This window comes from Prionailurus bengalensis, chromosome B2, assembly GCF_016509475.1.
Source record: "Prionailurus bengalensis isolate Pbe53 chromosome B2, Fcat_Pben_1.1_paternal_pri, whole genome shotgun sequence".
Taxonomy (NCBI): Eukaryota; Metazoa; Chordata; class Mammalia; order Carnivora; family Felidae; genus Prionailurus; species Prionailurus bengalensis.
In genome coordinates this window covers 116,905,257-116,932,359 of record NC_057349.1, presented here as the reverse complement: position 1 = coordinate 116,932,359, position 27,103 = coordinate 116,905,257, and the positions used below count along the sequence as shown (strand labels likewise).

The 27,103-nt window shown below is 38.2% G+C and overlaps 1 protein-coding gene across 8 annotated transcripts in view; it reads right to left on the bottom strand.

Moving 5' to 3' along the window:
• Positions 1 to 27,103, bottom strand: part of LAMA2 (laminin subunit alpha 2) — a 634,006-nt gene that overhangs the window by 27,020 nt on the left and 579,883 nt on the right. For 6 of the 8 annotated variants that reach the window (XM_043592301.1, XM_043592302.1, XM_043592305.1 and 3 more), the window contains 7 exons: positions 24,756 to 24,894; positions 22,161 to 22,172; positions 19,275 to 19,395; positions 16,684 to 16,860; positions 12,257 to 12,405; positions 7,154 to 7,330; positions 6,756 to 6,924 (listed from right to left, as the gene is read on the bottom strand). In XM_043592301.1, coding sequence (XP_043448236.1) covers positions 6,756 to 6,924; positions 7,154 to 7,330; positions 12,257 to 12,405; positions 16,684 to 16,860; positions 19,275 to 19,395; positions 22,161 to 22,172; positions 24,756 to 24,894 — 944 coding nt within the window. The remainder of the gene's footprint in view (positions 1 to 6,755; positions 6,925 to 7,153; positions 7,331 to 12,256; positions 12,406 to 16,683; positions 16,861 to 19,274; positions 19,396 to 22,160; positions 22,173 to 24,755; positions 24,895 to 27,103) is intronic. The other 2 variants (XM_043592303.1, XM_043592308.1) reach the window with 1 other exon arrangement.

Sequence of the window (27,103 nt, the reverse complement as noted above, 5' to 3'; positions counted from 1 at the left end):
GGCAGAGGATCTGAACCGGGCTCTGAGCTGACAGCAGAGACTCCCATGCGGGACTTGAATTTATGAACTGTGAGATCATAACCTGAGCCTAAGGGAGAGGCTTAACCGACTGAGCCACCCAGGCACCCCTAATTCTAACATCTTAAAGGCAATATGTGAGATGGAACAAAGAGTGCCCCGTGGTTTGCACAAGAGTAAGATGCTCCTATTTTTCAACCTGCTTCCCACAGAAATCTAAGCTAAGGAGAACAGGTAAGAGAAAGGGTCCTCTAAGGAGGCAATTCTAAGGAAATTTAAAGAATGATGGTTGCAAGATAAATCTTCCTTCTCCAAGCTAATGTGAGTTTCAGGGAGGGCATCATCTTTATGGATGTGATACTTTACCTGTATTATTTTGGAAACACTTATCTTTGAAATCTATTAAAGCAACAATAATAATAATAAAAAAAAAAATCACAGGCTCATCAATCTTAACATGTTACAATCCTGCCACCTTGTGGGAACTCTTTAAAGTACTGCATGTGCATATGGGGAAAAAATGTGATCTGGAGGATGCAGCCTGCTTGCTGGTGTCTGCTTGGCAGGTGACAAGTTGTGGGCAGACAAGACTTAAGTGAGGAGTCTAAATGTGGCGTACCTGCTGATTAGGGCAGTGGCATAGTTGGAGAGGATTCTGAAGGAAGCCATGTTTCTTAAAGCCGGGCATCGGCCAATGGACAATGCAGCAGATTAGTAACAGCGAAAACTTTTTCACCTCACAGTTACTCCATTTCAGGTCAGAATAAATCAGTGGTCATTTCCAACTGCTGTTTGTTGGCTGACATTTGGAAATGAGTTATTGCATTCAGGGTAGCATGTGATTGGTAGGCAAGGATTCCTCGACTTTAGATTGGTGCAGAGCAGAGATTTAAATTGCATTTATCAAAACTGGCATCTTTGTTCTTGAAAGCATCAAATGATGAATGATCATAAAAACTACATCATTTTCTCCCTTCATGAGTCAGTAATCCCTCTAACAAATGTGGGCTAGAATCACATCTGAGAAGTTGGATGTTTCTTTGTGATGCTTTTTTTTATGGATGAATACTAAGTGGAAGATACTTTTTAACGGCACTGACTTTAATGTTCTGAAGTATAAAATCCTTACTCAAGCTGTTTGAGAAAGTGAATTATGTTACTACCCAGCACATGAGATATTTTGGTAAAGTATTGGGCATTTGCAGTAATATTTATACACTAACATCCGAATAGAGATTTCTTGTAGTACGGATAATGTGTGTTTTCCCTTTAAAGACATACCAGTATCCAACTGATTCATCATTTGGCATAGACTGTACTTAGCTTTTAAAGTTGTAGTATTAAAGCTGCTTGATAAATAGTTTTCTTTTGGTCTATTCTTTCCTTCTCTGCCTGCTTCTTTCCCCCAACACCCCAAGAGCCCTTAACAACACAGGACTCTTCACGGCTATTTATACCACTCTTCTCAGTGTTCACATTTCAAACTTCAAGTTCCACATTCCAATAAGCTTCAAGGAAAAAATACAGCCAGTCATTGTATACAAATCCACACAGGTTTGGTATAAAGACTTGGTATAAATACCATATATATCTGTAGGTGGTAATAGAAGTCTACTGTCTTATCTAACCCCACCCTCCACCATCTTCCATGAGAAATCTCCACAAATATAATATGTAGAAATGTTTTATCCAGCTCTAAATGAGCCAAAGAATGAGAGAGAAGCACAAAGGGAAGATGGGTTCCCACACTATCAAATGGGATAATACACATGTAATGCTCCCTGATCTATGTATGATGTTCTAGCATGTGTTACTGATGGGACTGACATAATCCATTTCACAGGGTAGGGCTTTCTTAGGATACTCTGAAACTTTCCTGGAGTATAGTGAACGTCATCCTCATGATGTGAGGTGTTGGTGGGGAGGGGTGAGATGGTGTAAAGAAGAAAAAGAAAAGGGGACTGAAGATAGGGGATGGTTCCCGTTGGCTCTGCTAGAACAAATAGGGGACAGTTCCTACGTCAGGATTTAAGTTTCAAGCCATAATTGTTAAACACGTTCTTACAATCTAAATCCTGATTAAAAAAAGGAAAGAAGATGGTGAAAGTGGAAAATGAGGTGAGACTTGAGATATAAGAGAACTTCTACTGGAGTCTATAATTGTTGAAACATGGAACACTCGCCCCACTTTGTTTCCTGGCACTTGGTCTCTGCCTAAAAGTGTGAAAGGATAACTCTTCCCAGAGAAGAACAATGGAGTGTTACTATGAGCCAGGCATTGTGCTAGGTGCTTTGCAAACAGTGTATAATTTATTGTCTCGGGATCCATGCAGGTAGATATTATCCTTCTTATTTTTCAATGGGTCAGCTTACATTCAGAAAGGACAAGTAACCCACCAGAGTCCACTGCGTAAAAGTGGGTGGGCTATGGCGGGGAAGGGAGACGTGGCCAGTTCCCGATCACTGGAGTAAGGGCCAGTTTGCTTCTTCAGTGACCCCCAAAGTGGAGGGTTTAGGGAGACCCACTCACCACATCCCTCTTTCCCAGACGAGAAATCAGCTATCTAACGGGATACTGAACAGGAATCAACGTTGAAAACCAATGCTTTCAATTTATCTTTTAAAAAGAGTTATGAAAACAAAACACAGGTAAGAATAGTTTGTTTAAATGATGAAAATCATCTCTAGTCCATAATACATCTGCTGTTAGCATCTGATATATTTCTTGCAAGGGTTTTTTTTTAATGAGTTTTTCTATCTTTCGATATAGATGTGATTATGCAGTATATATGGCTTTATATCCTGTTTTCCCCACTTAGCACAATGTCATAAGTATGTCATCATCATTTTATGTTGTTTCAATTGAAAGATTTTATGTATTAAGACTGTGATGACATATTAACATTTGCATTTTATAGACCTGTTTTTACACTTCTGGGTACCACTAGTCATTTTGTTTGGATGGAGTTTAATGGTGTCCCCTGCCATGCTTCCAATTTTCAATCTTGAGAGCTAGTGGGTTGTGCTTGTAGCCCACATTCCGCACTTATCCAGACTGATCTCCACACATACTTGCTCACTTTGTCATTTATATTAATGTCCAATTTCTCAAATCTGCCTCTCTGTCTCTGTATTTCTCCCTCCCCTTCTCCCTCTCCCTGGCCAGCAATGATGATATCTTATTCATTTTTTGCATTAGTAGGCTCTTAACAAATATTTGTTATAAATTTGTTATAAATGTCAAACTTTTAGTAGCCTTTAGAAAGCAGACCTTCTTCTCCACACACACACACACAAAGAATGAGAAAGAGAGAAAGAAATCAAATTAGAAGATATACATGGTTCCATAATCTGAAACTATAAAAATACAACTCAATAGGGATAGAAATTCTAAAAAATGCAATTACCACCACACAGTATAAATAATTCTAACGTGCAAGAGAAGGGACAATAGCTGTTAGAATTTAGATATCTGGGTTTTAGTGGCAACTGTCTATAACACGTGTGATCACAGGCCATCCTGTAAGGTCTAGGGCTTTGTTTCCCCATATGGAAATTAAGAGTCAGAATCTTTAAGGTCCCTTCCAACTCTGATATTCCGTGAGCCTTTGTATGCCAGCCCACAGGACTGCCATTCAACTTCTCTTTTGCTTTTGTCTTGTCTAAGTGGAATGTTCTGTTTTGGAAAAGTTAAAACATACACTGCTGAGAGAAAATGGAAATTGGAATTAGAACAGAAGGTTATAAGAAAACTTAAATGAGTTAAAATCTCTAGTCCCAGATGGGAAAGTATCTTTATTTTCAGAAAAAGGGAAAAAACATGATCTCTGGAAACTACAGAGGGAAATGCTTCAGACTCCCTAAAAAATAAAGTCTGCATGGGCATTTAGAAAAGAAAGGTGAGGGGAGCCTGAATGGCTCAGTTGGTTGAGCATCCAACTCTTGATTTAGGCTCAGTTTATGGTCTCACGATCATGGGTTCAAGCCCCATGTCGGGCTCTGTGCTTGCAGTGTGGAGGCTGCTTGGGATCCTCTCTCTCTCCCTCTCTCCTGCTCATGCTCACCACCTCTCTCAAAATAAATAAATAAACTTTAAAAAAAGAAAAGAAAAGAAAGGAAAGGAAAGGAAAGGAAAGGAAAGGAAAGGAAAGGAAAGGAAAAGGAAGTTGATCATTGGGGACCAGCAAGCTTCTACACCAATAAACCATACCAAGTCAAGATGGGCTGGCTGAGAGACCTGACACAACAGAATGAGTGGTACAAAGACCCTCAAGACTGTGGTTGACTGAATATGGTACCTGATGACGAATGAATAGCATGATCCATTGGTTTAAAACATTGAAGTATTCTCAGGCGCATCCTTAATAAAAACTGTTAACAGGCCACAGGAAAGAAAGGTACTGCTGTCTCCTCAACTGGGCATTCCATTTTGAGTAATATGGTCCATTCTAAGTGACATATTTTGAAAGGGATATTTCAAAGTCAAGAAATTGATCGGCGGAAATATGGGAATCAGAAATTAGGTCATATGAAGAATGCTTGAGATTATGGAATATTTACCCTAGGGGAAAAAGACTTCGCTAGTTTTTTCTTTTTCTTTTTTAACTGAAGTATCATTGACACACAACGTTACATTAGTTTCAGGTGTACAGGGTAGTGATTTGCCAAGTCAACACCTTATGCTATGCTCACCACGAGGAAATGACTTCACTGTTTCCAAATCCTGGAAGGGATGTTAGAGAAGATATAAGCTCAAAATATTTCTAGTGAGAAGGAGCAGACTGGTTTCCAAAACAACCAGTTCCATCATGGAAACTAAGGAAGAAAAGAAAATGTTCAAGAGTTTTCAAAATCTGTGCTCAACACAGCATGTTCCACCCATCAACTGGCAAGTGCTATAAATACGATGCACACGCTGTCAAGAGCATAGTGAGATCCACCCTCTTGGATATGTTGGTGATGCGAATGTAAATTGGTGGAACCTTTGTAAAAAGCAACTCAGATATGTGTTGAGAACCTTAGATACATTCATCACTCGACTTTATAATTATTCATCTAAGTATCTATTTTAAGAAAAATAAATGAGAAAGTTTGGCATACAGTGGCACTCATCAGAATATAGTTTCCAATAGCGAAAAACTGGAAGCACTCTAAATGGCCCACAATGAGTACAAAGTAGTATTAGAAAGACAGAGTGTTGCAGTGATGAAGAGCCAGACTGTATCGTCAGACCTACTGGATTAAAATTCCTATCCTGCCATTTACTGGCTGTGTCAGCGGGTGGGTTACTGAGGCTAGGTCATTCTTGCCAACTCAGCTACAAATGGGATGATATATCGTTTACAGAGCCATGATGAAAACCACGTATAATGTTGGATGGAAATTGTTTAGGCAGTGGCTGGTGCATAGTAAGCACTGAGGAACAGTCATTACGATCATTACTGTCTAGTAATTATGCCATTTATCAAACGTTTCATATATACGAGACATTTAACAAACATTATCATTTTTTAAATCCTCCTAGTCACTTTGAGACGTATGTGCCCTTAATATACTCATTGTACAGATGAGAAGACTGAGGAATAGAATGGCTGAGCAGCTTTCTCAAATTCATACACATGGTAGACTGGAATACAGGATCGAAACCCACACTGTAATCAATGAAATGATCAGCTCCATAAAATGAAATATTTTTTGTGTCTCTTTGCATGTCGCACCCACACACATGTATGTAACTGAAACAGGGAAACTGAAGGACCCCATAAACATCTTTCTGTTCCCTTTCCTGCTTCTATTCTTGCTAGGACCTGCACTCCCACCCCACTTTACACATGGTTCAGAATGCAAAGAGTGTATGTCCTATTTGTAAGGGACAAGGAGTTCAAGATTTCTTTAGAATAGATAACATTTAAGGAAGGACCCGGTGAGAATGACCAGAGGAAGGTATTATATGCGCATTCCAGATCCCCACCTGGACATATGGAAGCCAACGTTCCCTAGCTCCAAGGAATAATACCTGGGCCCTGGCCTCTGTTCTAACTTGTTCCTGGATGTCTGAGAGGCATGTACACTGGACCACAATTCTCAATGAAAACCCCCAGACTCCAAACAAAGATGAGGCTCATATTCCTCTCCTTTCCGAGTCTCCCAGATGCCCTGAATGTGTCTGCTCTGTCCATATCTTCAAGAAACTCTGCTTTGACTTCCTACTGGCTCACGTTTGATTTCCATCCTTCGAGAAGCCACAGGCCCTCTTGGCTGGTCCTTTGGGTCCCTTTCTGGGTCCCCAGAGCTAGCCTGTCAGCGTCATAATCAGACCTATACACTTGTATGACATTTAATTATTATTACCTGTTTCAAAAAAAACCAATACCAAATTGTACGTATGATATAAGATTTACTACTTAAAATGCAAATAAAAAGGGCTGGAAATTGTTACGGTTGTCTCTGTGTGGTGGTATTATAGGTGGATCTTATTTTGATTCTGCAGACATTTCTGCACTACGCTAACTTTTCAACTGAAAACACATGCCATTTTACAAGGAGGAAAATTAAAGGAGAACGATATATAAATCAAAGTAATCCAAGAAAGATGTAAGGAGAACGGGTTTTCATAGACCAGTTTCCCTTCCTCTAATTCTAGAAGTAAAGCATATGAGATATCCTGAATTATCTTCTCTCTGAAAACTACTAGAATACAGGTTAAAATTAGAAAGCAATAGCATAAAAACACTCACCTGTGCCACAACTGGGGTGGGTGTAGGGAAGGCTGGGGTGGGCACTGGCTCTGGCTGGGTAACTATTTCAGCTGGAATTTCTCTACCTTCATCCTCACGGGGTTTCTGATGGGCACAACGACCGATGTCTGCATTTTTGAAGGAGACAGGCTGTGCAAAGTCCATGGGGCTAATGGAATAGGATTACAATTAAATACTTTCTATTAGTTTTTATCGTCTTGCTTCCTTACCATTGAATTTTTCCTCCCCCTTTTAAAGGCCAGCAGTGCAATTTTTAAAATCTAATGAGAAGGTCTTCTCTGGACGCCCCTCCCCCCACCACGCCATGGTTTTGTGTAGTGTAGATGCAACAGGGATCCTCATATTAAAAAAACCAAACAAACAGAAGAAGTACTTACACAGAGTTTATAACAAGGTTCCATACACAGCCTTCAAAAGGAGGAATATTTCTGAGCGGGGGAGGTTGAAATTCAGGTGGAGCACCCCCAACGAAAAGCTTCTTAACTTCAATTGCCTGTTCTACTGTCAGATTTTGCATATGCCTTCTGTCTTCATCGACTTGAACAGTAAACATGCTGATAAAACATTGAAAATACACAGTATAAAACACAAAACATCCAGTATAATTGGAAATCAAACTCTTTCCTGCTACCCCTCACCCCTTCCTCCAGTAGCTTTTAAGTGAGCCAAAATTCGATAATTAGGAATTCTACACTAAGCTAACAATATTTTTTCTCAGGCTCTGTCCCTCTGCCTCCCCCTGCTCCATTAGCTCTCTCGGAGAGTTGATTGAAAGAAGGTAATAGTGGAGCTGTAACGTTAGCCTTGGCTTTGGCAACACTGGCCCCAAACACACAAACCCATAGAGCTGAGGCTTCTGTACAGTGCCGTTATAGCTAATCGTATAAGGCTCAGTGGGTTTAGCACAGCGTGGGGTCACATTTTGTTTGGTTCTTTATTTCTTGGTTCGTGCTAGCTATTATCTTCTTGCTGGGGGACAAACTGTGCTCATGAGAGTTTGGATTGCAGGACTCAACAGCAAACACTTACAGGGCATTTTATAAAGAACATAGCTGCTGGCTTTTGAATAGAAGAGGCAGGCAAGAACATCATGCTAATTGTTCCTTGCCATAATTTTCCTTAGTGACTGTTTCATTAATTTCCCTAATTTGCTTATGAGAGATAACTCACACATTACTAATTGAGAACCTCATGTTACTTATTCACCATCCTTGGATCCTGGGGCAAAGAATCAAAGGAGACAAAAAATTCTGATGATGACAAAGACCAAAGGCATTTTTTTCTTTTGTTCTAGATGCAGGTTTTGAATTTCAGTCCCAAACAGTTGGCATGAGCTATTAGTCATAAGTATTAGTCACTAGCCCGAGGATCATGAATGGATTACTGAAAACTTACTACATATCTGGGGAGAAAACCAAAGTACTTAGTTGGAAAACTCAGTCCTAAAAGGCCATCTTGCTTGATTTTATAAAGAATAAAAACCACATGTGGAGCTAGAAATAATAAACCAGGGCAAAGACACTCTGAAATAGCCCTGAGCTATTGGTCCACTTTGAGACAGTTCAGATGGAAGAGAATGAAAAAAAAAATTGATTTCATTGGTGCTCAAAATGTCATTGTTCAGGGGGTGTAGAGGGAGCAGGTTGGATTTATTTTCGAAGGAAACATGGGGGGAAATGACATATTGGTTTTTTACCAGATTCTGGAAGAGTGTGTTGGCAAAAATCAGGAGGTTCAACATTATTGCTAAGAATGCTGGTGTTTTATGAGACTCAGAAAAGCACTCACTTCTGGGCATGTGTGACTCACCGAGAAGTCCCCTTCCACACACACCTTTTATTTTTCCTTTTGCTAAAAGCAACCTCTTACTAACATGACATAGCAATGCTCCTAAGAATTTTAATGAGGGGTTTAAGCCACTACTAAAGATTGTCTAAGAGAGCAAATCTCTGTTCTTGATTAGAATTTTTAAAAAGCCAGAGGCCCTCATGTTTCTGATGTAGACTGTCTAATCTGGTTCTGTCCCCACGACCATTATAGTGGTCCTTTCTTAGTAGATCGCAGGGTAGAGATACGGAATGAACACGAGCTTTCGGGAGGAACAGACTGGAATTAAGTATTAGTGCAGAAGCTTACTGTGTGACCTGGGCCAGTTATTTAATCTTGCTCAATCTCATTTCATTCATTTATAAAATGAGGATAAAAATACCTGCTTTAAACCATGGGAAACATTAATTAAGGGATTGCACTGAAGCTGTATTACTTAATAAGGGCATTGCTAGAAGACTATAGCTAAATCCTGCTTGTATTTTACATTCTAGGAGCATCAAATCTAGATTATTTATCTAGCTCTTTTTTAAAGGGGAACATCACCAATATGTCCATTAGGATTCTGGTGTCTTTCCTGTTGTTTAAGTATTTATTCAATAACTCTTTACCGAGGACCTACAATGTGCAAAAAGCACTACAATAAACATTACTATTAGTATCATGATAAGTTAGCAGTATTTTCTTACAAGTTCAACAGTTGATTCTTGGAGTTTCATAATTGAATATTTTATTACTTACATTCTGTTTCTTGTTTGTTTGGAGTATTGGTATAAGATTTTGTTTTCAATCTTATACCAATTTTCAATCTGCCAAATGGGTTATAGAAGATATTAAGGGAAGTACCCTGACATTTGTAATCTACATGAAAAACAAAACCTGCATTTCTATTTTGGTTGAACGTATTTTGGATGGTAAGAAATATTTGGGTTGCAGTGTCCAAATCATGAGCCCATTCTGGAAATCCAGATTATTCCTGAAGTATCTGGTCTAACTTTTGTGGCCTTTAGCCCAATTCTATACCTGTATTGAAGAATGCTCTCACAAAGGAGAAAACCACTTGCTTATGCATCTACTCCAGGCTCTTAGGGCTTTAGGAAGAACTACTGGCCATGTAAGTGGAGTCTAAGAGAAGGTTAAGAGGGCAAAACCCTTACAGGAGGCAGAGATCTCTGGAGTACCATGGAATTAGACACCAAAGTAACTCAAATGAGATTTTTGCAGAGGAAGGGGTAGAAAAGGAGAGAGAGAGTGAAAGAGGAAGGATAAAGAGAGATAACAGGGGAGAGAGAAGAGGGCCAGGACAATCTTGAAAAGATTGCCTCTCAGTTTGGTAAAAATCCAATGATTTTGTGAGGTCGTATGAAAATTAACATTTTATCCGGGGCTTTTCATTTAAGAAAGGAAATGTCATAATTGACATTTATGATCTGGATGGTGTTAGGAGAAAGCAAGCATTTCCAAATTAATGAGAGTATCATAATCAACATGAAGTAATACAATCTTTGAGGTCACAAAAAAGGGTAAGAATAAATAGTTGGCAAGCACAGGTAGAGGTGTGAAAATCATATACACCTGGGTTTAAATCCTGGCTCTGTTATTTACTAGTTACGTGATTTGGGGCAAGTTAGTTAATATATCTTCATCTGTGATGGAAGGATATTAATGCAGATTTCACATACGCTTAGCACAATCAAAGGAAATAATCTGTGTGTCGTATTTGACACGGAGCGTGTCACAGAATGAGTATGAAGCATTAAAGAATGTTTCTGGGTGAAGTTGTTAGGGTCATTAGTGATCTCTGGTTAATCAGTTAATTGGGGCACTTACTTAAAGGATAGGCGATGCTTATGTTTTGACCTTAGAGTGCTGAATGAGACATTATGGTAGCAGATGTGTTCTTGCTTTGCCACAGAGTTCAGTGACTACCCACTAATATGTCTAATACATTATCCTTTAATTACCAGTGAATGGCAAAACTGTTTGTTTATATGGCCAATTAACCGAATGACCAGTTTTCAGAGATGTACTATACACCGAACTTAATCAAATAAAGGTTGGATTAATGGCCAACAGCTGTGAGGTTGGCATCATAAAATGCCCTTCTTGAAGAGACACCTGTTAAAAGGACACCTTAGCGCAAGATTGTAATGCACTTGGGAACGTGAGAATCCTTTCTGTACAGAATAACATATTCTGGGTGATTATTTTTTGTCAGCTGTATTTCTCAAGTCTGCACTTGTTTTGCTGAGAATTCTTAAAGTTTAAAGACATTACAAAGTCCTTCTTACAATGAGAAGGACTAGCATTTGGCAAAGAACCTGAAATCTGATCTAGAAGACATGTAAAATAGTATTTCAGAGTGGTTGCTGAGATTCAAATGAGAAAATTCAGTTTGCATTCCTCCTCAGAGACCATGACCAACATATCTGGCTATTAGGCTAGTAAAAGTTCTTAGTTTGTCTGAATATTGATCCCTCCTTTGTCTTAATCATGGTTTCTAAACATCTCAGTTAGTAGATATTCTGCAAGAATGCTTAGTATCAACATAGCCACAAACCAATGCTCTATAGAATAAAAAAAAAAGCCAAGGAAAGCTTTATCATTTACTTAGAAGATATGACATTTTTATTACGTATCTAAACTGTTATCTACACAAGAGGATAATTAGAAAATATGGGTCTGTATAGAACAGCATCTGTTCACTTGAACTCTTGTTAGACCTTCATACTGTTGTCGTATTTACAAATATTCCCTGTGTCTTGAGGTTTTCTCACATTTGATTTCCAGTTCTTTTCTGTGTTTTCAGTCTAATTAAATGGCTTGCTGGTTTGGAGGTCTGAAATCTCCGGGCTTCTGTTTTCTTTTTCTCTAATTGTCCTTCTAAACTGATTACCGGAGTTGTCATACAACATTTTGATGAAAACTACAGATGACTTTCCCAATAAAGGAAATATCAAGTGCCGCAGTGTTGTGGAGAAATGAAAGATGAGTTTACAGCACTATTACTGCCAATTTTGTGATTCAGGGCTGGGAAGCAGTGCTCTCATGGATCCTTAGAGAGGCAGCCTCCACGCACTGATGGCTGGACAGCAGCCTTCTCCCTTCTCTCCCTCAGCTCTGTTCCCTCATGAAGCCACTCTGCAGGGACCCCGGGCACCTTAGCGGGGGACAGGGATGAGGCGTGCACTTAGCAGCTCTCAGTAGGTCCTGCAGCTGCTGCACAGTCCGGATCTGTGACAGGTTTCTAAGCAGCTGCCATAACTGCTTTGGAACCTGAATGAAATAGCAGCTGCCAAAGGCTGCTGGTTCCGGCTGAGCTGTTCTGTGTGTTTCGCTATGCGCATACCTTATTTGAGAAGAGAATATTTGAGAGGTGCGGAGGGAGGGATTTTTCTTATCTATAGCTTCAGAAGATGTATTTGGTTTTTCCAAAGCTGGAGCGGAGAACTGCACAGAATAAAAAATGCTACGAGAATTCCTAGGGGCCAAGGTAAATGAGGTTCCTGAAGTATGAAACGTAAAGAAGATGAAATTAAGCGACTTGATAGTTTCACAATGCTTTGTATGACCACACATACGAAGGTCCAGTCAGAGACTAATGTGAGCCAAGGAGTTTATGTTAGTTACAAGTTCTCTAGGGCTATTGTTACCCTTTAGTCCTCTCGACATGAACGGAATGTTCTCTCCCATCGTGAAACAGACTCGGCTCTGGTTTGACGACAATTTTCCTCATTGTTCTTGTCCCCATGGAGAGATGCACTTCCAGACGGCCCTTGTTCAGGAATATCGCATAATAGGCCTGCAATATCAAGGGGTGGTTGAAGATTAAAGAGGGGTCTCCACTACAACAGCGTTAAAGGTTCCCTGACAGATCTGCAGATTCATTGGCTCTGAGATCTTACCTGAGAATTTAAGGCTCAATATTTTCTCAGAGTATTTAAAGTGGCTGACAAAAGCTTTTTAATCATTGGCCACTTTTGCTCGTTAGATGATGTGGAAAGCAGATGTAGGAATACAGGACCCTCCGCAAACCAAATTTGCCATGCTGAAGGTAACAGCTGTGTTTGCACCGGGTCTCTAACTCACAAAACACGTCAGGAAACAAAGGGTGTCAATCCCTCTCCCTCCTCTTCACAAGTGGACAGCTAGCTTCTGGAAATCAGATCCGACTCCCAATCTCACGGCATTTTGAGTGTTTAGACTGCAATTTGTTCTCTGAGCTGCTGGAATAGATTGCTATCACCAACACGTAACTTGTCTCCCACACTTAGAAAGAAGGAAGACAATTTTTCATCCACAAACATGACTGCTTTCTTCTTGCTACTGTTACTATAGCAACCAGTGTGGTTTTGAGATCAGATTATGAACCCCAGGGAGCTTGAATGCATTCCTTGTCCCCAAAGCTGATGCCACATGTGCTCCCTTTCTTGTAGAGCATGAGGGCACCATGATCACTCGGTCTGCTGTGAGTCACCTGCGGTGGTGGAGAGGGTTTCAATCACCTATCATAATGCTTTTGATGATTTACTAAATGGTCTAGGCAGCTGTATGTCCAAAGCACAATGTCCAGAGGGCCTGGACTCGTGCTCACCATCCATCAAAGAGGCAACTGCAAACCACTCGCTCAATTAAAATTTTCTCAGGTGAATGACGGTTCGATGTCTCAAACTCTAGCAAAACAGAATCACAAATAACCCTATAGCATCAAAACGTTAGCTTTGGAAAATAAAATATGTCAGTGTAATCAGCACTGGTTCTACAACAGACGTGAACCATTTAACATTGTCTCCTCTTTCAAATAGCACTTCGATGAGATTAAAAAAATGAATATTCGTTATCATTAAAATGTTGAAATGTTAACATTATTTCCACTTTACTTTGTAGTATAGGACTTAATATGTTCTCATTTTAATTGTTCTAATGGGCACATGTTCTATTTTAGGAACTATCCTGAAAGCTGGTGATTTAAGTCCATTTATTTAGTCTTGAAGGGGAGAAATTTGGAGCCAGTAGGTGGTGCTTAATTATCTGACAATGACCTGGGAAAGATATATCCTTTAGTAAAAACCTACTTCACAGTGTTTCATCTGGTCCTCTTATTATAACTAGCTTATCGTTCATAATAGTAAGAAAATAATTTTATTTTTCAAGATTAAAAGATAAGGAATTTAAGAGGAAATTTATATAAGTGCTTATGTGCAGTAAGAAATGAGAGAAAATAACACTCTTTCCCCTCTATATTCTTTAAAAAAAATATATTTTTTTAATATTAAATTTTTTTTTCAACGTTTATTTATTTTTGGGACAGAGAGAGACAGAGCATGAACGAGGGAGGGGCAGAGAGAGAGGGAGACACAGAATCGGAAACAGGCTCCAGGCTCTGAGCCATCAGCCCAGAGCCTGACGCGGGGCTCGAACTCACGGACCGCGAGATCGTGACCTGGCTGAAGTCGACGCTTAACCGACTGTGCCACCCAGGCGCCCCTAAAAAATATTTTTATTATGACTATTTGGTACATTACCCACAACATAAGAGACATGTAGATAATGAAGCTATGTTCACAACTGTACAATTAAATGGATACCTGTAAATCTACACCCAATTTAAGAAACAGTATGATCGCATCTTCTGTGAGTTTCCTCCCAACACCATCCCCCAGGTTCACTATCTTAGAGGTAACCACAACATGGAATTCATGTTTATCATTCCCTTGCTTTTTAAAACTTATCTTTGAAAATTCACACATATATCTGTAAACAGTATGTGGTTTTATGTGTATTTTATTTATTTTTGTTGTGTGTGGACAGGCGAGGGGCAAAGAGAGAGGGGGACAGAGGATCTGAAGCCGGCTCTGCACTGACAGCACAGATCTCGATGTGGGGCTCGAACTCATGAACTGTGAGACCATGACCTGAGCCGAAGTAGGATGCTTAACTGACAGAGCCACCAAGGTGCCCCACTTTTTTTTTTTTAAGATTTTATATTTAAGTAATTTCTATATCCAATGTGGAGCTCTGACAATCCCAAGGTCAAGAGTTGCACACTCTACCAACTGAGCCAGCCTGTTTAGTGTTACTTATATTAGAAATCTATAAAAATGGCATCATACAGTATGTAGTGCATTTTTTTCATTTCTCTTCAGTTTCTAATATTCATCTATATTATTATTATTTTTAAATCAGGAATAGGTATTAAATGTTACCAAATGATTTCACTGCATCTAATGAGATGATTATATAATTTTTAGATTTTCTGATATTAAAATACTCTTGTATTCCTGAGATAACTGAAGTTACTCATGGTTATACATCTTTGAATTTATTTTGTTTGGTATTTATTTTTCTTAGGGAGAAGAATAAGATTTATTATATAGTATTTTGGATAACATGGGTTTCAACTATGTGGATCCACTTATATGCAGATTTTTTTAGATAAATGCAATACAGTACTATACATGTATTTCTCTTCCTTATGATGTTAATAACATTTTCTTTAGCTTACTTTCAGAATACAGTGTATATCATACATTGCATAATACATATAATATACAATATGTGTTAATCGAATGATTATGTTATGGGTAAGGCTTCTGGCCAATGGTAGGATATTTGTAGTTAAGTTGTTGGGGAATCAGGAGTTATATGTGGATTTTTGATTGTGTGGAGGGGAGCAATGTCCTGACCTCCCATTTTGTTCAAGGGTCCACCGTATTACTGGTTACCCAATTTTAAATTATTTTTTAAAAAACATAAAATCACAAACAACACAACCTGGTTTATAAGAATGCATGCAGGGGCACCTGGGTGACGCAGTCGGTTAAGCGTCTGACTTCAGCCAGGTCACGATCTCGCGGTCCGTGAGTTCGAGCCCCGCGTCAGGCTCTGGGCTGATGGCTCAGAGCCTGGAGCCTGTTTCCGATTCTGTGTCTCCCTCTCTCTCTGCCCCTCCCCCGTTCATGCTCTGTCTCTCTCTGTCCCAAAAATAAATAAACGTTGAAAAAAAAAAAGAATGCATGCATATTTAAGGACATATTTGTAAAGCATTCCATTCTTTGGTGATGGCAGACTAGGTAATTCCTATGAACTCTTTCACTGAGAAAAACAAGATCATGTGGAAAAAAAATATATATCTAAAAACATTAGATTGAAAGTACTGGAGAAATACCAAGGCAGTAAAGAGTTATGGTGCCTAAGAGACAGCTTTTAACAATCAAATGGCTATGGGCTATGAAAATTGAAGTTCACACCTTATAATGCAGACACTATGTAGGCTTTAAGTTCATGTCATGAGTGAAATTGAGCATAGACTACTGTCCATGCTTGTGTTGGTTGTGCTCTATTAACATTCTCTATCCCAGGTCCATTCCCTGCCTTCTCTGTGTCCAGAGAGGGTGGAGTGGGTTAGGCTTCAACAGACTGCATCATGTTGGCTAGTCAAACTGGGAAATTGATCCTAGAAGCAATTTAAATTTTAATTTAAGGTATCCTAGCTGGATATCTACAGATATCCAGATAAGGAACTGGATTTTGAGACAAGAGAATATGATTGTAATTAGAATATATTTTAAGCTTTCTCTCTTTAAATACTCATATGCTAAACCCATACAGAATATAGGTGCAAATACAAGCGTGACTGCACCTAGGACTGACCCACAAGGAAAATCATAATGGAGATAACTGTCCTAAGAAAGATGATAGGAGAAATAAACAGTGCAAATCTAAATGTATAAAGGCAATTTATAGGGGCACCTGGGTGGCTCAGTTGGTTAAGCGTCGGACTTCGGCCCGGGTCACGATCTCATGGTTTGTGAGTTTGAGCCCTGTGTCAGGCTCTGTGCTGACAGCTCAGAGCCTGAAGCCTGCTTCAGATTCTGTGTCTTCCTTTCTTTCTGCCCCTCTCATGCTCATGATCTGTCTCTCTGTCTCTCAAAAATAAATGTTAAAAGGTTTTCTTTTTAATAATTAAAAATTAAATAAAGACCATTCTAAAACCTAAATGTCTCACCCATCTCCTTATAAAATAACTGTTTTATATAAGAACTAGGGAAAATGCATTGTTAACTAGGTCTGAGAGTACCTGTCCAGTTTGCCTTCGTTTCCTACGAGGTGGTACTGGCGTCCCTCCACTTCCCAAGAGAATGATCCCAGACTCATTCTTGGTGCTGAAGGACAGGTTGATTTCTGTGCCTACATCAATCGGTACAGGGGACAGCTCTACGAAACCAGGCTTTGGGAAGCTGACTGTGTAAACGTTCTGTGGGTAAAAGGGAAAAAGAAAACATCAGAAATAAAAATTTAAATTAATTTCTCCATCTCACTCTCCTTCAAGCGCTCAGTGGCACCATAAAATACATTGTTTCAGAAAGCATGAAACTCAAGAGTTACATGGAAAACTTAGGAGCAACTGAAGAAATACTATCTCCAGGCATGACCGAACTTTCTAAGCAGTTTGGGTTAAAATAAAAATTCTGGCATCTGCTTTTATTTGAGCACTTTTGATGTAAAATACAGATGATTATCACTGATCAATAACATTTTCTTTTGGTTTAATTCTATCTTGCTAAATCTCTCTTGAAAACAGTCTCAGAATCCCTTAAATACCCTCTGTCAACTAATTGTTTATATTTTATAGATGATGAGTACGACCATGGTTTATGTCTGCATTTTCCTCAGTGATAAGCCCAAGGTAAGATGTCCATTGCTATCAAATATATACATATATTCTAGAAAAATTTAAAAAATCAAGTAAAACCTGAATCTTAAAAATAAGCACACCAAACATTTCGTAGTCCACTTTACTTCTCAAAATGAAAATAGTAATTGTCCTTAATGATAAAATTAAAGCAGTAACATTTCAGATAGTAGCAAAGTGTAAAAGAGAGAAAGCAAAACTCACTCCATCTCAAAGCTGTTCAGAAGCATATCGCGTTTATTCATTCATTTGTGTGTTCATCATGCATGCATTCATTCATTCATTCATCTTTCACAACCTTGCTCTCTCCTCCTTTTTATATTTACACTGAATCTTGATAGGCACATTCCTTTGTAAATTCCTTTTTAAATTTATGTATGTGGGAGATACCTCTCTCAGGAAACATAAATTTCATCATCACTTTTAATGGCAGAAGGACGTTCCATTGTATAAATGTGCTAGGATTTATTTAAGCAAGCCCAGGTAGTTGGGCATTTTGAGTGCTTAAAACGGTCATTTTCAAAGTTCTGGATTTTGCTGGAGTAAAATCATGGCATCCTCTAGCATAGAATATTTTCCCCCGCAGGGTTTCAGGCCCAGGTAAGTGACAGAAGTATTGTAAAATATATCCTCTATTTTTGTTTACAATTTTCAAATGATAGACTTTTGGATAGTTCTGATAAAACTACTGTGCAGACTTTTCAATATTTATCCACATCATTTCTGCCTCATATTTCAGTTGTAAAATAATTCCTGGTGATGGAAAATTGCCTTTATAGAATTATCATTTTCACACATACAGGCTATTAATTTTCTGGACAGTTTGCCATCCTCATGTATATATCTTTGGGATGTGGATGAGAGTAGCCTTTGCAACATTAAAGCTCTTAGTAAAACTTCCTTAAAGAAGCCAGCATGGATCCTTAGAGTTCAATTCTGTATTTCCCTAGTCCTTATTCCTGAGCTTCTCATAATGGATATCTATGGCCAATTCCAAACTTGAGCCTCCAACTATGAACCATGAAGACCCCAAAAGTTCTGGTCTCACAGATGGATTCACTTCTTTCTCCTATTCTTCCGTGATTTCCCTGAACTCTATAGCCATGCTTTAACATAATTTCAGTTGGAGAAAGCAGTGAAATGAATAGTTGTGTCATATCAAGGCAATCAAAATTTTTTAAGTATGATATTTTTAACATTTTTTAAGAAACAAACTCATTGCTTTCAGGATTCCCATAAACTTCTTACTAATATTTCCTAATGACTGTTGACTCTTGGTCAGAGATATTTTAAGAGAGCAGAGCTGGGTCTATTATTTCTCTCTCCTATGAGTCGGCCCCTATCGAAGAGTCAGAGCAGACTAGGTAAATGGAACTAGGGGTAGCTTTGGGTACAAAGAAAAGATACTGAAGATACCTAACAGCAAAGGGCTTTGCAGTCCTGTCAAAGATGGTCTTTGTAGACAGTTCCTTGTCTGTGCCATTTCCAAAGAAAAGCAGGTTTGACTCTCAGGCTGTAGACACGATGCTATGCACTAATGATTATGGTATAAACGATTACTTGTTATTTGTGTAAATTCCTAGTACATTCCAGAAAAAAATTTAAGGCTGCTAATAAAGCTACATATGACACAGGGAGATAAAATAAATCTGAAATAGATTAACAAAAATGAGGAAAGGGAAAAGTAGTATTTGGAAAGGAGAGAGAATCAGAAAAGAGGTTAACATTAAAAATAGATGTTATGAAGTATTATCCATGTGGGAAATTGGTTCACAATCTGGGGTCTTCATCACACCATTTCCTGCATTTATGTGATTATGGTAATTTGCAGAAGTGCTGCAATCTTGCTTTGTTATTTACGTATAGCTAAGAATTTAAAATATATTAACAAGGGATTGCTCCCCGTAAGAGCACCCAAACTTAGTCAGTTTAGTCAGATATGAAAGCATTTAGGAAGCCATTAAAAACAAACCAACCTCCAGTGAACATCCTTTGGTAACGCCAACGTAGTCAGGGCTACTGAGTATATTATATGGAGTTCTTGAAATTTCAATATCTTTGAGGCAGCCCGAATATTTCTTCAAATTTACTTCTGGTCTGTTGAAAAGTTACACGGAAAACAAAAGCAACGTCGTTAGGGACATGGCAGTATGGTGTTTGCGACTACCAGACACGAGCATATGGCGCGAACTGACACACGGGCAGGCACGTGTTTCTCAAATTGTGCATATGTGCACACGTGTACCCAGCAAACCACGCTTCCATTATCCACTGGTTGGATGAAATGGATGTTACCCCATCCTGCAGAAAGAATCTTTATGTAGTTCTTCCTCTCTTTTAAAAATAATCTTACCCACAGCACTTAAATGACAGGAATTACTGATTTCTTAAGTGCTTCATATGTGTAAAAAATGGTTTTCTTTTTTGTACCAAAGAGTAGATAATTGAGTAGGCAGAGTAATAAAACTATGAACCAAAAAAGTTAAAATTTAGGGGAAAAATTTAGGGAAAACATGGGAAACATTTATTTTGAAAAAAAAATTTTTTTTGTCATTGAGATTTTTCGGGGGAGAGAAGGGGCAGCTGAAGATTAAGATAATATTATATTTCTCTTTAAAGTTTTAACGAAAACAAAGCCTAAGAGACATTCTTTTGGATTACATAGTCTAAAAAACATACTTAAACATTGGATTTATAGATTGACCCCAAAGTCCTTATTTTATAATGGGGCAATAACAAAATCAAGCAACCAAAGGCACAAAACCCATCTTCCTTAAGGTTGAAAATGTCTTCTATACCCAAATAACACTTGCGTGTTTACTTTTTATTCATTATTGCTTAGAAAAAACCCAACATGCTAGCACATGTGAAGTGCTCAATGGATAGCAGCTAGTAGGATGTCAGTGATGATCCTTCTTTATTTAGTCGATAGCAACACTGTCCAATAGAACTTTCTGTGATGATGGAAATATTTTGTTCTGCATTGTCCAAATCAGTAGTTTCTGGTCACATGTAGCTATTGGCACTTGAAATGAAGCTTATGCCAATGAGAAACTGGACGTTGTTATTTAATTCTATTTAATTTAAAGTTAAGTAGTCACTGTGGCTGATGGCTACCATATTGAATAATACAGGTCTGTCGGGATAAAAAATAATAATACTTTTTTTTGGTGTTAATAAGCATCTGTAAAACCTGCCCAATCAACACCAAAATATTATTAGGATAATGATTAATTCTCTCATCGTCTCATGATGCCAGGTTTCCCTTTTTTGCCTCAATAAAAAAACATAGGGCATGCGGAAAAACAGGTGGGAAAGAAAATCAGACCCTGGCATGTGTATCAGGTGATTTATGTCATGCCACGTATTTGTTCTGTCTTTTCTCCCTCTGGAACTGCTTCATTTTCTTTGGTCATTTCCCATTATTCCCAAGGTCTCCTCCTTCTGCTCAGTCGATTTGTTATTATGAAGAACATGCCCAACTGGAGGGTAAGGATCTTGCTTATATTCTTATTTATAAAGCATAGGGAATGGGTGAATTTTATTCCCAGTGTTCATTTGCTTCCATATTTTCTTTTAAAGGATGACTGCTCTATCACAAATTTTTCAGAGGTCCTATCAATAAAGTAAGTCTCTTCTACAAGTTATATAGTTCACTGTTTCATGGACACACAATGAACTATTTCAAAACACGATGATTTAGTAGGCTCAATGCTATGAAAAGCACGGGGGATAAGCAATCACATGTGATCAGATTCCTAATGGTAACCACAGGCCTCTTTTCCTCTGTTTGCCTCAAAGGCAGCATTACAAAGCTACACAGTGTCACTCCAGAGTTTTATATATTTCCATTGAAAGCCAGCCATTGCCTTTTAGCCATCCCAGCAAAAAGCATGACTAGGCTCATAACTATATTGTGATAAAACAACTTGGATAATTTTTTTGTATATACTTTCATTTCTATACATTCTAGATTCTGGTGTTAGAAGTCTACACTTTGTTTTAAAAACGTCTTGGCTAAGTTAGGCCATATTATCTCCTTTCCAGAAATGTGGCATAGCTAGGCTCTGAAATATCAAAACACCAGGCACTAGCCAGAGTGTGCCAGCCCTGCACATTGCTGGGTTTGATCAGCCACTTACGGAGGCCTGCTGCTCATAGCTTTCACGCTAATGTCTTTCTGCAAACAGGAATTAAAATGCTCCTGGGAAACTATGGGGACCGTCCACAAACTTCGTCACCATTAAGGCAAATACTGGTTTAAAATATATTATTTCCAGAGATTCCTTTTATCTGGCTTCATGGCTAATTCTAAATAAACATGACAATAAATAAACAGCTTTGCAAAGAGGTGCAAGGGCCCTGTAAACATTTGCATATTTGCAGGCTTGCAAAAAGCAGCGAGGCAGTGGTGAGCATTTGGGAGCACAGGCTGATTGTTCAGCAGACAGCATGGTACTTGACAGATGGGAGTCCAGGGTTCAACCCAACAGACCGCTCTGCTCTGTCCCCAGAGCTACATCGTGCCCATCAACCTGACCAGCTGACCTTCGCATGTGTGCTCCTGCGTATGTGCACCAGGGGGCACTGTGCGTGGGCAGTTCAGAAAGGAAGCAGAGCAAATCTGTCCTCATAGCTGGTGAAATAAGTGAAATTGCAGCCCGATTCACGGTGGGTGAGCAGCAGCATCTCAGTAAGTAAAGGGCAGCATGAGAACTCTCAGAATGTATTACTTGCTCATGAAATGTACTACGAATTAAGCTGCATAGGTATTGCTCTGCTTCTGCACCACTGCTGTGTCTAAGAAGCCACATTTACCCAACCCATGCACTTGAAGAAGGCATGCATAATTTAAGTTTTACCTTGCTTTCATACTAGGTCAAAGGGAAGAGAAACAAACAAACAAACAAACAAACACAATTTACTTGCAATTGCATTTTCATTTAGTAAAACAATATACTTTAATCATAAGTCTTTTTAAAAAGTATCACATGGCAATCTTAAAAAGAAGGGAATGTGAAAAACCAACAGAACAGAAAACAGACATATGCCCTTGACCCCTGTGAAATTCGAATCCAAAGATGACCATGTTCTTTCCACACTATTCTATGGGAAATGTTTATTTTGAAGTACAAATGTTTTTTCAAAAAAAATTTTTAACGTTTATTTTTGAGGGAGAGAGACAGAGCATGAGTGGGGGAGGGGAAGAGAGAGAGGCAGACAGAATCTGAAGCAGGCTCCACACTCTGAGCCATCAGCACAGAGCCTGATGTGGGGCTCGAACTCACAAACTGTGAGATCATGACCTGGACCGAAGTCAGATGCTTAACCAACTGAGCCACCCAGGCACCCCTTTTTCTTTTTTCTTTTTCAATTTTTTTAACGTTTATTTGAAATACAAATTTAAAATACTAATTTTAATCTATCTGATGAATGAGAAAATGCACAAACATTGCTATGCTGTAGTATTCATGAGTTGTTGATAAATATTGCCTCTCGATGAGCTTGAACTTAATATATGTAAAAATAATTTATGTTTACCTCATCTTTTGAACTTTACCATATTAAGATCCTGTCTGTGGGCAAAGTAACAGCAAACTAAGAATGCAAAACTCCTTGCTTACTCACAGATATATGTCTAAAGATTGTATGGGGATAATGTACCTTACCATAGAAATACCATAATTATAAAATGCTGTACTGAGCAAGTAAAAACATTTTAGTGACACAGATTTATTAAATATGCAGTCTGAAAATGAATGTATAAACCTATCTCAATATAGCTAACAAATATACCTTTATAGATAATTCCTAAAATTACTTTATGGTAATTAAAACCAAGTCATCCCTAGAATCCATAAAGCTACATCTTGATAGCCTTATTTTGGCTATATTTAATTCACTCATAGGGAATTTAGTTAATGATCTTGCAAAATAAATCTTAGACTGAAGCAACTGTCAGATCTGTATTTATACAGTGCCTGGCACATAGTAGATTCTCAGCGAACACTTGACAATAATAGATATTTGAGTAATGACTATGTCACAGTCCAAACGCATTTGATCTGCAATGAGTTTTTCTGACCAGACACTGTAAGTGTACATGCTTAACACAAGTATATCATAATGTGGATGAATGCAGAATGAAGCCCCATGAAGCTTATCAACTCATACTCTTGAAAGGCTGGTATTTAGTTGCTTGGTCCATGAATCTAGGTACAGGAAGAAGAGTAAAACTCAGTCTGTATGCTAGCTATCATAAAACGAGATTGAAATTGCACCGCTCGTTTGGGAAATTCAAAAACAACTGACTCCCTTATTTCTCAGTTATTCTGAGAATCCCTCCAATCATAATGCGTCTTTTAAGAGAAGACACACCAAGGGGTGCCTGGGTGGCTCAGTCGGTTCAGTGTCTGACTCCTGGTTTTGGCTCAGGTCATGATCTCATGGTTCACGAGTTCAAGCCACCACACTGTCAGTGCAGAGCCTGCTTGGGATTCTCTCTCTCTCTCTCTCTCTCTCTCTCTCTCTCCCTTTCTCTCCACTTCTCCCTCACTCACACTGTCTCTGTCTCTCCCGAAAATAAATAAGCTTAAAAAAAATAAGAAAAGAAACACCGCGATAGGACTTTTATAACCATTAAGAACTAACAAGCCAACTAAACAAAACAAAAATTAAAAATGAGGTAGTCTGTATTTATAGTAAGTTCTTACGGTTTAACCAAGTCAATTCATTCCGTTCTAATTAAACTCAATTAACATTTATTGAGCACCAAGTGCTTTATAACTCTTTTTTCTTATGAGATGTTTTATAACAAGCAGTAAATTAATTAAATACACATGAAATATTTCCTGAGATTTTTTTAGTTTCTTGAGTTTATTTTTTGAACTAAACTATGAGTTAATTATATCTCTCCATCCTGCTATCTAAAAAACATGTGTGAAATTAAAAAAAAATGTTGGCAGGGACACAAGAATAACTAATACAGCTTTAGCATTAGACATATGGGAAAGCTCCAACATAGCATTAGTATGCTAATGCTTAGCAACAAAATAGGTTATACTCATAGTATTCTGGAACACTGACTGATTTTTAGAACACTAAGCAATCTCAGTGTCCCATGATCTGCAGTGAATGTGCGAGGAGCAGAGCAATTACAAGACGCACATTCAACTCTAGTTTCCACCTTTAATTACTTTTACAATTCTTTTCATCAGGTGAATATGAGGGAAATAGTGATTTCCATCCATCTCTTCAACAAAGATATCCAATTAATCCTTGGGCGTCTAAATCCTGGTGTTGTTCTAACATGTAACATGATTTTTTTTTTTAATTAAGCCTTTCTGCAACTAAAGGTTATGCGACATTCCTGTTGTAATTAAACTGCAGAACTCCAGTGAGCAGGGTGGCCATTTAATTAAAACTTAATCCTTAGCTCTAAATATACACTACATTACCTCAAGTTTCTCAGTGTTGGCAGACCACCAAAATATATTTTGTCATCTGCTTTCAAGTCAAGACCAAAGTTGTTTCCAGAAGATAAAGTTGCTAGGTTCTCCTCCTGGTTAGTATCTATATCTACAATTGATATGTTGGCTGTAAAGGAGAGAGAAAGTCTTACTTGAGCGAGACGAACCATGTCTGTATTATCACTGTTACTTCAAGATAAATTTACTTTAATTCTCAAATTAACATTGACTTTCCCAAGCATTTGGACCACGTATATCTATTGAATAATTGCAGAAGCAATGACATCAATAAAATAAAGTATTAAACTATCCACAAAGAGGGCTTAAAAATAATAGCCTGACAAAGGAAAGAAGAGAGGGACTTCTCTGTTTAGTCTGTTTTGTTCAGAAAGCAGATGGGAACCCCTTATCTCATTGATTTTCTCCCCTTCATTCTGACGAGGAGGCTAGGCTCTTTCTGAATTATGTGCTTTCTCACCATAATATTTGCTTAGGCCTAGCCTTTAGCTGCTTCATATATTTTGGACCCTTGTTGCATACTGAGGCATCAGTTCATTAACATGAAAGATTCAGCCTCTAAATCTTCGCCTGATATTGGATCTGAATTAGCAAGGGTCTGAAAATGGCTATTTAAACCAGTGGATTATAAGGGCATTTCTAAATGTTTATTCTTTGGAACGCTAGTTTCCTGGATGTTCCTGGCTCAAATAAATATGACAAACATTGGGTTAAGCAAATTAAACATATATTTTAATTTTATGACTGCCCAGATCTTCTGACATATTAATGTTCAATGTAATACTCCAATTGGGGGACATAGAGCAAGAAGCATTTCTCAAATTTATTTGACCATGGAACATTATTATTTTCCCTTAACTCATAACTTTTAGAATAGTACTTTTTTGAAAAACAAAGAAAAATATCAAACTCTAAAATTCCATTGTAATCTGTAGTCCTTCCATTCCAAAAGGAAGTATCTTCAATAAAAACAAACATAATTGCCCTATTAAATAATGACAGGGATACCTAGGTGGCTCAGTCAGTTGGGTCTCCGACTCTTGGCTTTGGCTCAGGTCATGGTTTCAGGGTTTGAGAGTTCGAGCCCTGTACAGAGCCTACTTGGGATTCTCTCTCTCCCTCTCTCTTTCTTTCTCTCTCTCTCTCTCTCTCTCAAAATAAATAAATAAAATTTAAAACATGATCAAAAGAAATACCAAACCTATTAATACCTCAAATCCTTAAAGCACAGTTTTTTCAAAATAAACAGACAATAAAAAATACCGACTGAGTAACTGTCCTATTAAAAATATTCAGCAAGTCAAAATATAAAAACTGAATTACTTTCATATACCATATTAATTTTATACACATATAACTTTTTGACCAGACTGGTGGCTAAAATAAAAAAAAATTATAAAACCATTTTCAAGACTTTTCCATGCACATTCCTTTTTATCCAGATCAGCAAAGAAGTTTTCATATGGAGCTGTTGACTGGAACATGAAAATAGCCTCTTTCCACAGATCGGGTGCATATTTTAATGGTGTCTGTGAAAATGAAATTCTCCCTCTCTATCACAGGCAAGCCACTGACTGGAGGTAGTTTTCCTCTGTATCCCTGAATGAATATATGCATTTTTAGAAACCATTCTAAGAAAAACTGATTAAAGAGCAGAAAGACATTGAATTGAAACTCACTGGCCCAAGTGTTAACTCCAGCAGAGAGGCATAGGGCGGCACATTTTTACTGAGTTAAAGGAAGAGCTTTATTCTCTCCTTCATGAGTGATAGCAATGAAGTGGGTTCTGCTATGAAATGCTAACACTTGCTTTCATGTCCTGCCCTATTTCTTTCCCTTACAGAATAGCTATTAACATAAAATTTCAGAGTTGATGAGTCCAGACATCATTTATGGGTAAGCAGGGAAATAAGGGTTTTATTAAATACGAGACAAAGAGTAGGGGCTTAGCAAGTATTTTATAATCAATGCTGAGTTGTGGCAAATGAATTGTTACTTTGGCAATTCCTTTCTTCTCTCTCTTAGGTTGAAATCGAAATGATTGTTCTCAATCTTGTGTTTATATCAGTGTACTTCAGGGATATGACACACTTCTAGTGGTGACTGTGGTTCTACTAAGTGACTCTCAAGGCAAGGTGGGGAATGCCACCTGAAAGAGTGTGTCTCAATTTCAAGGGAGGGTGCATTTACAAACTAGTTGAGAATAATTCACATAAACAACTGATCTGGTCACTGAAAAGGAGGGATGACCCACGTTGCTGAAGGCTTATTTCAATTCTGATCCCACTACTCCTTGGATTTCAGTTGTTCTCAGATCT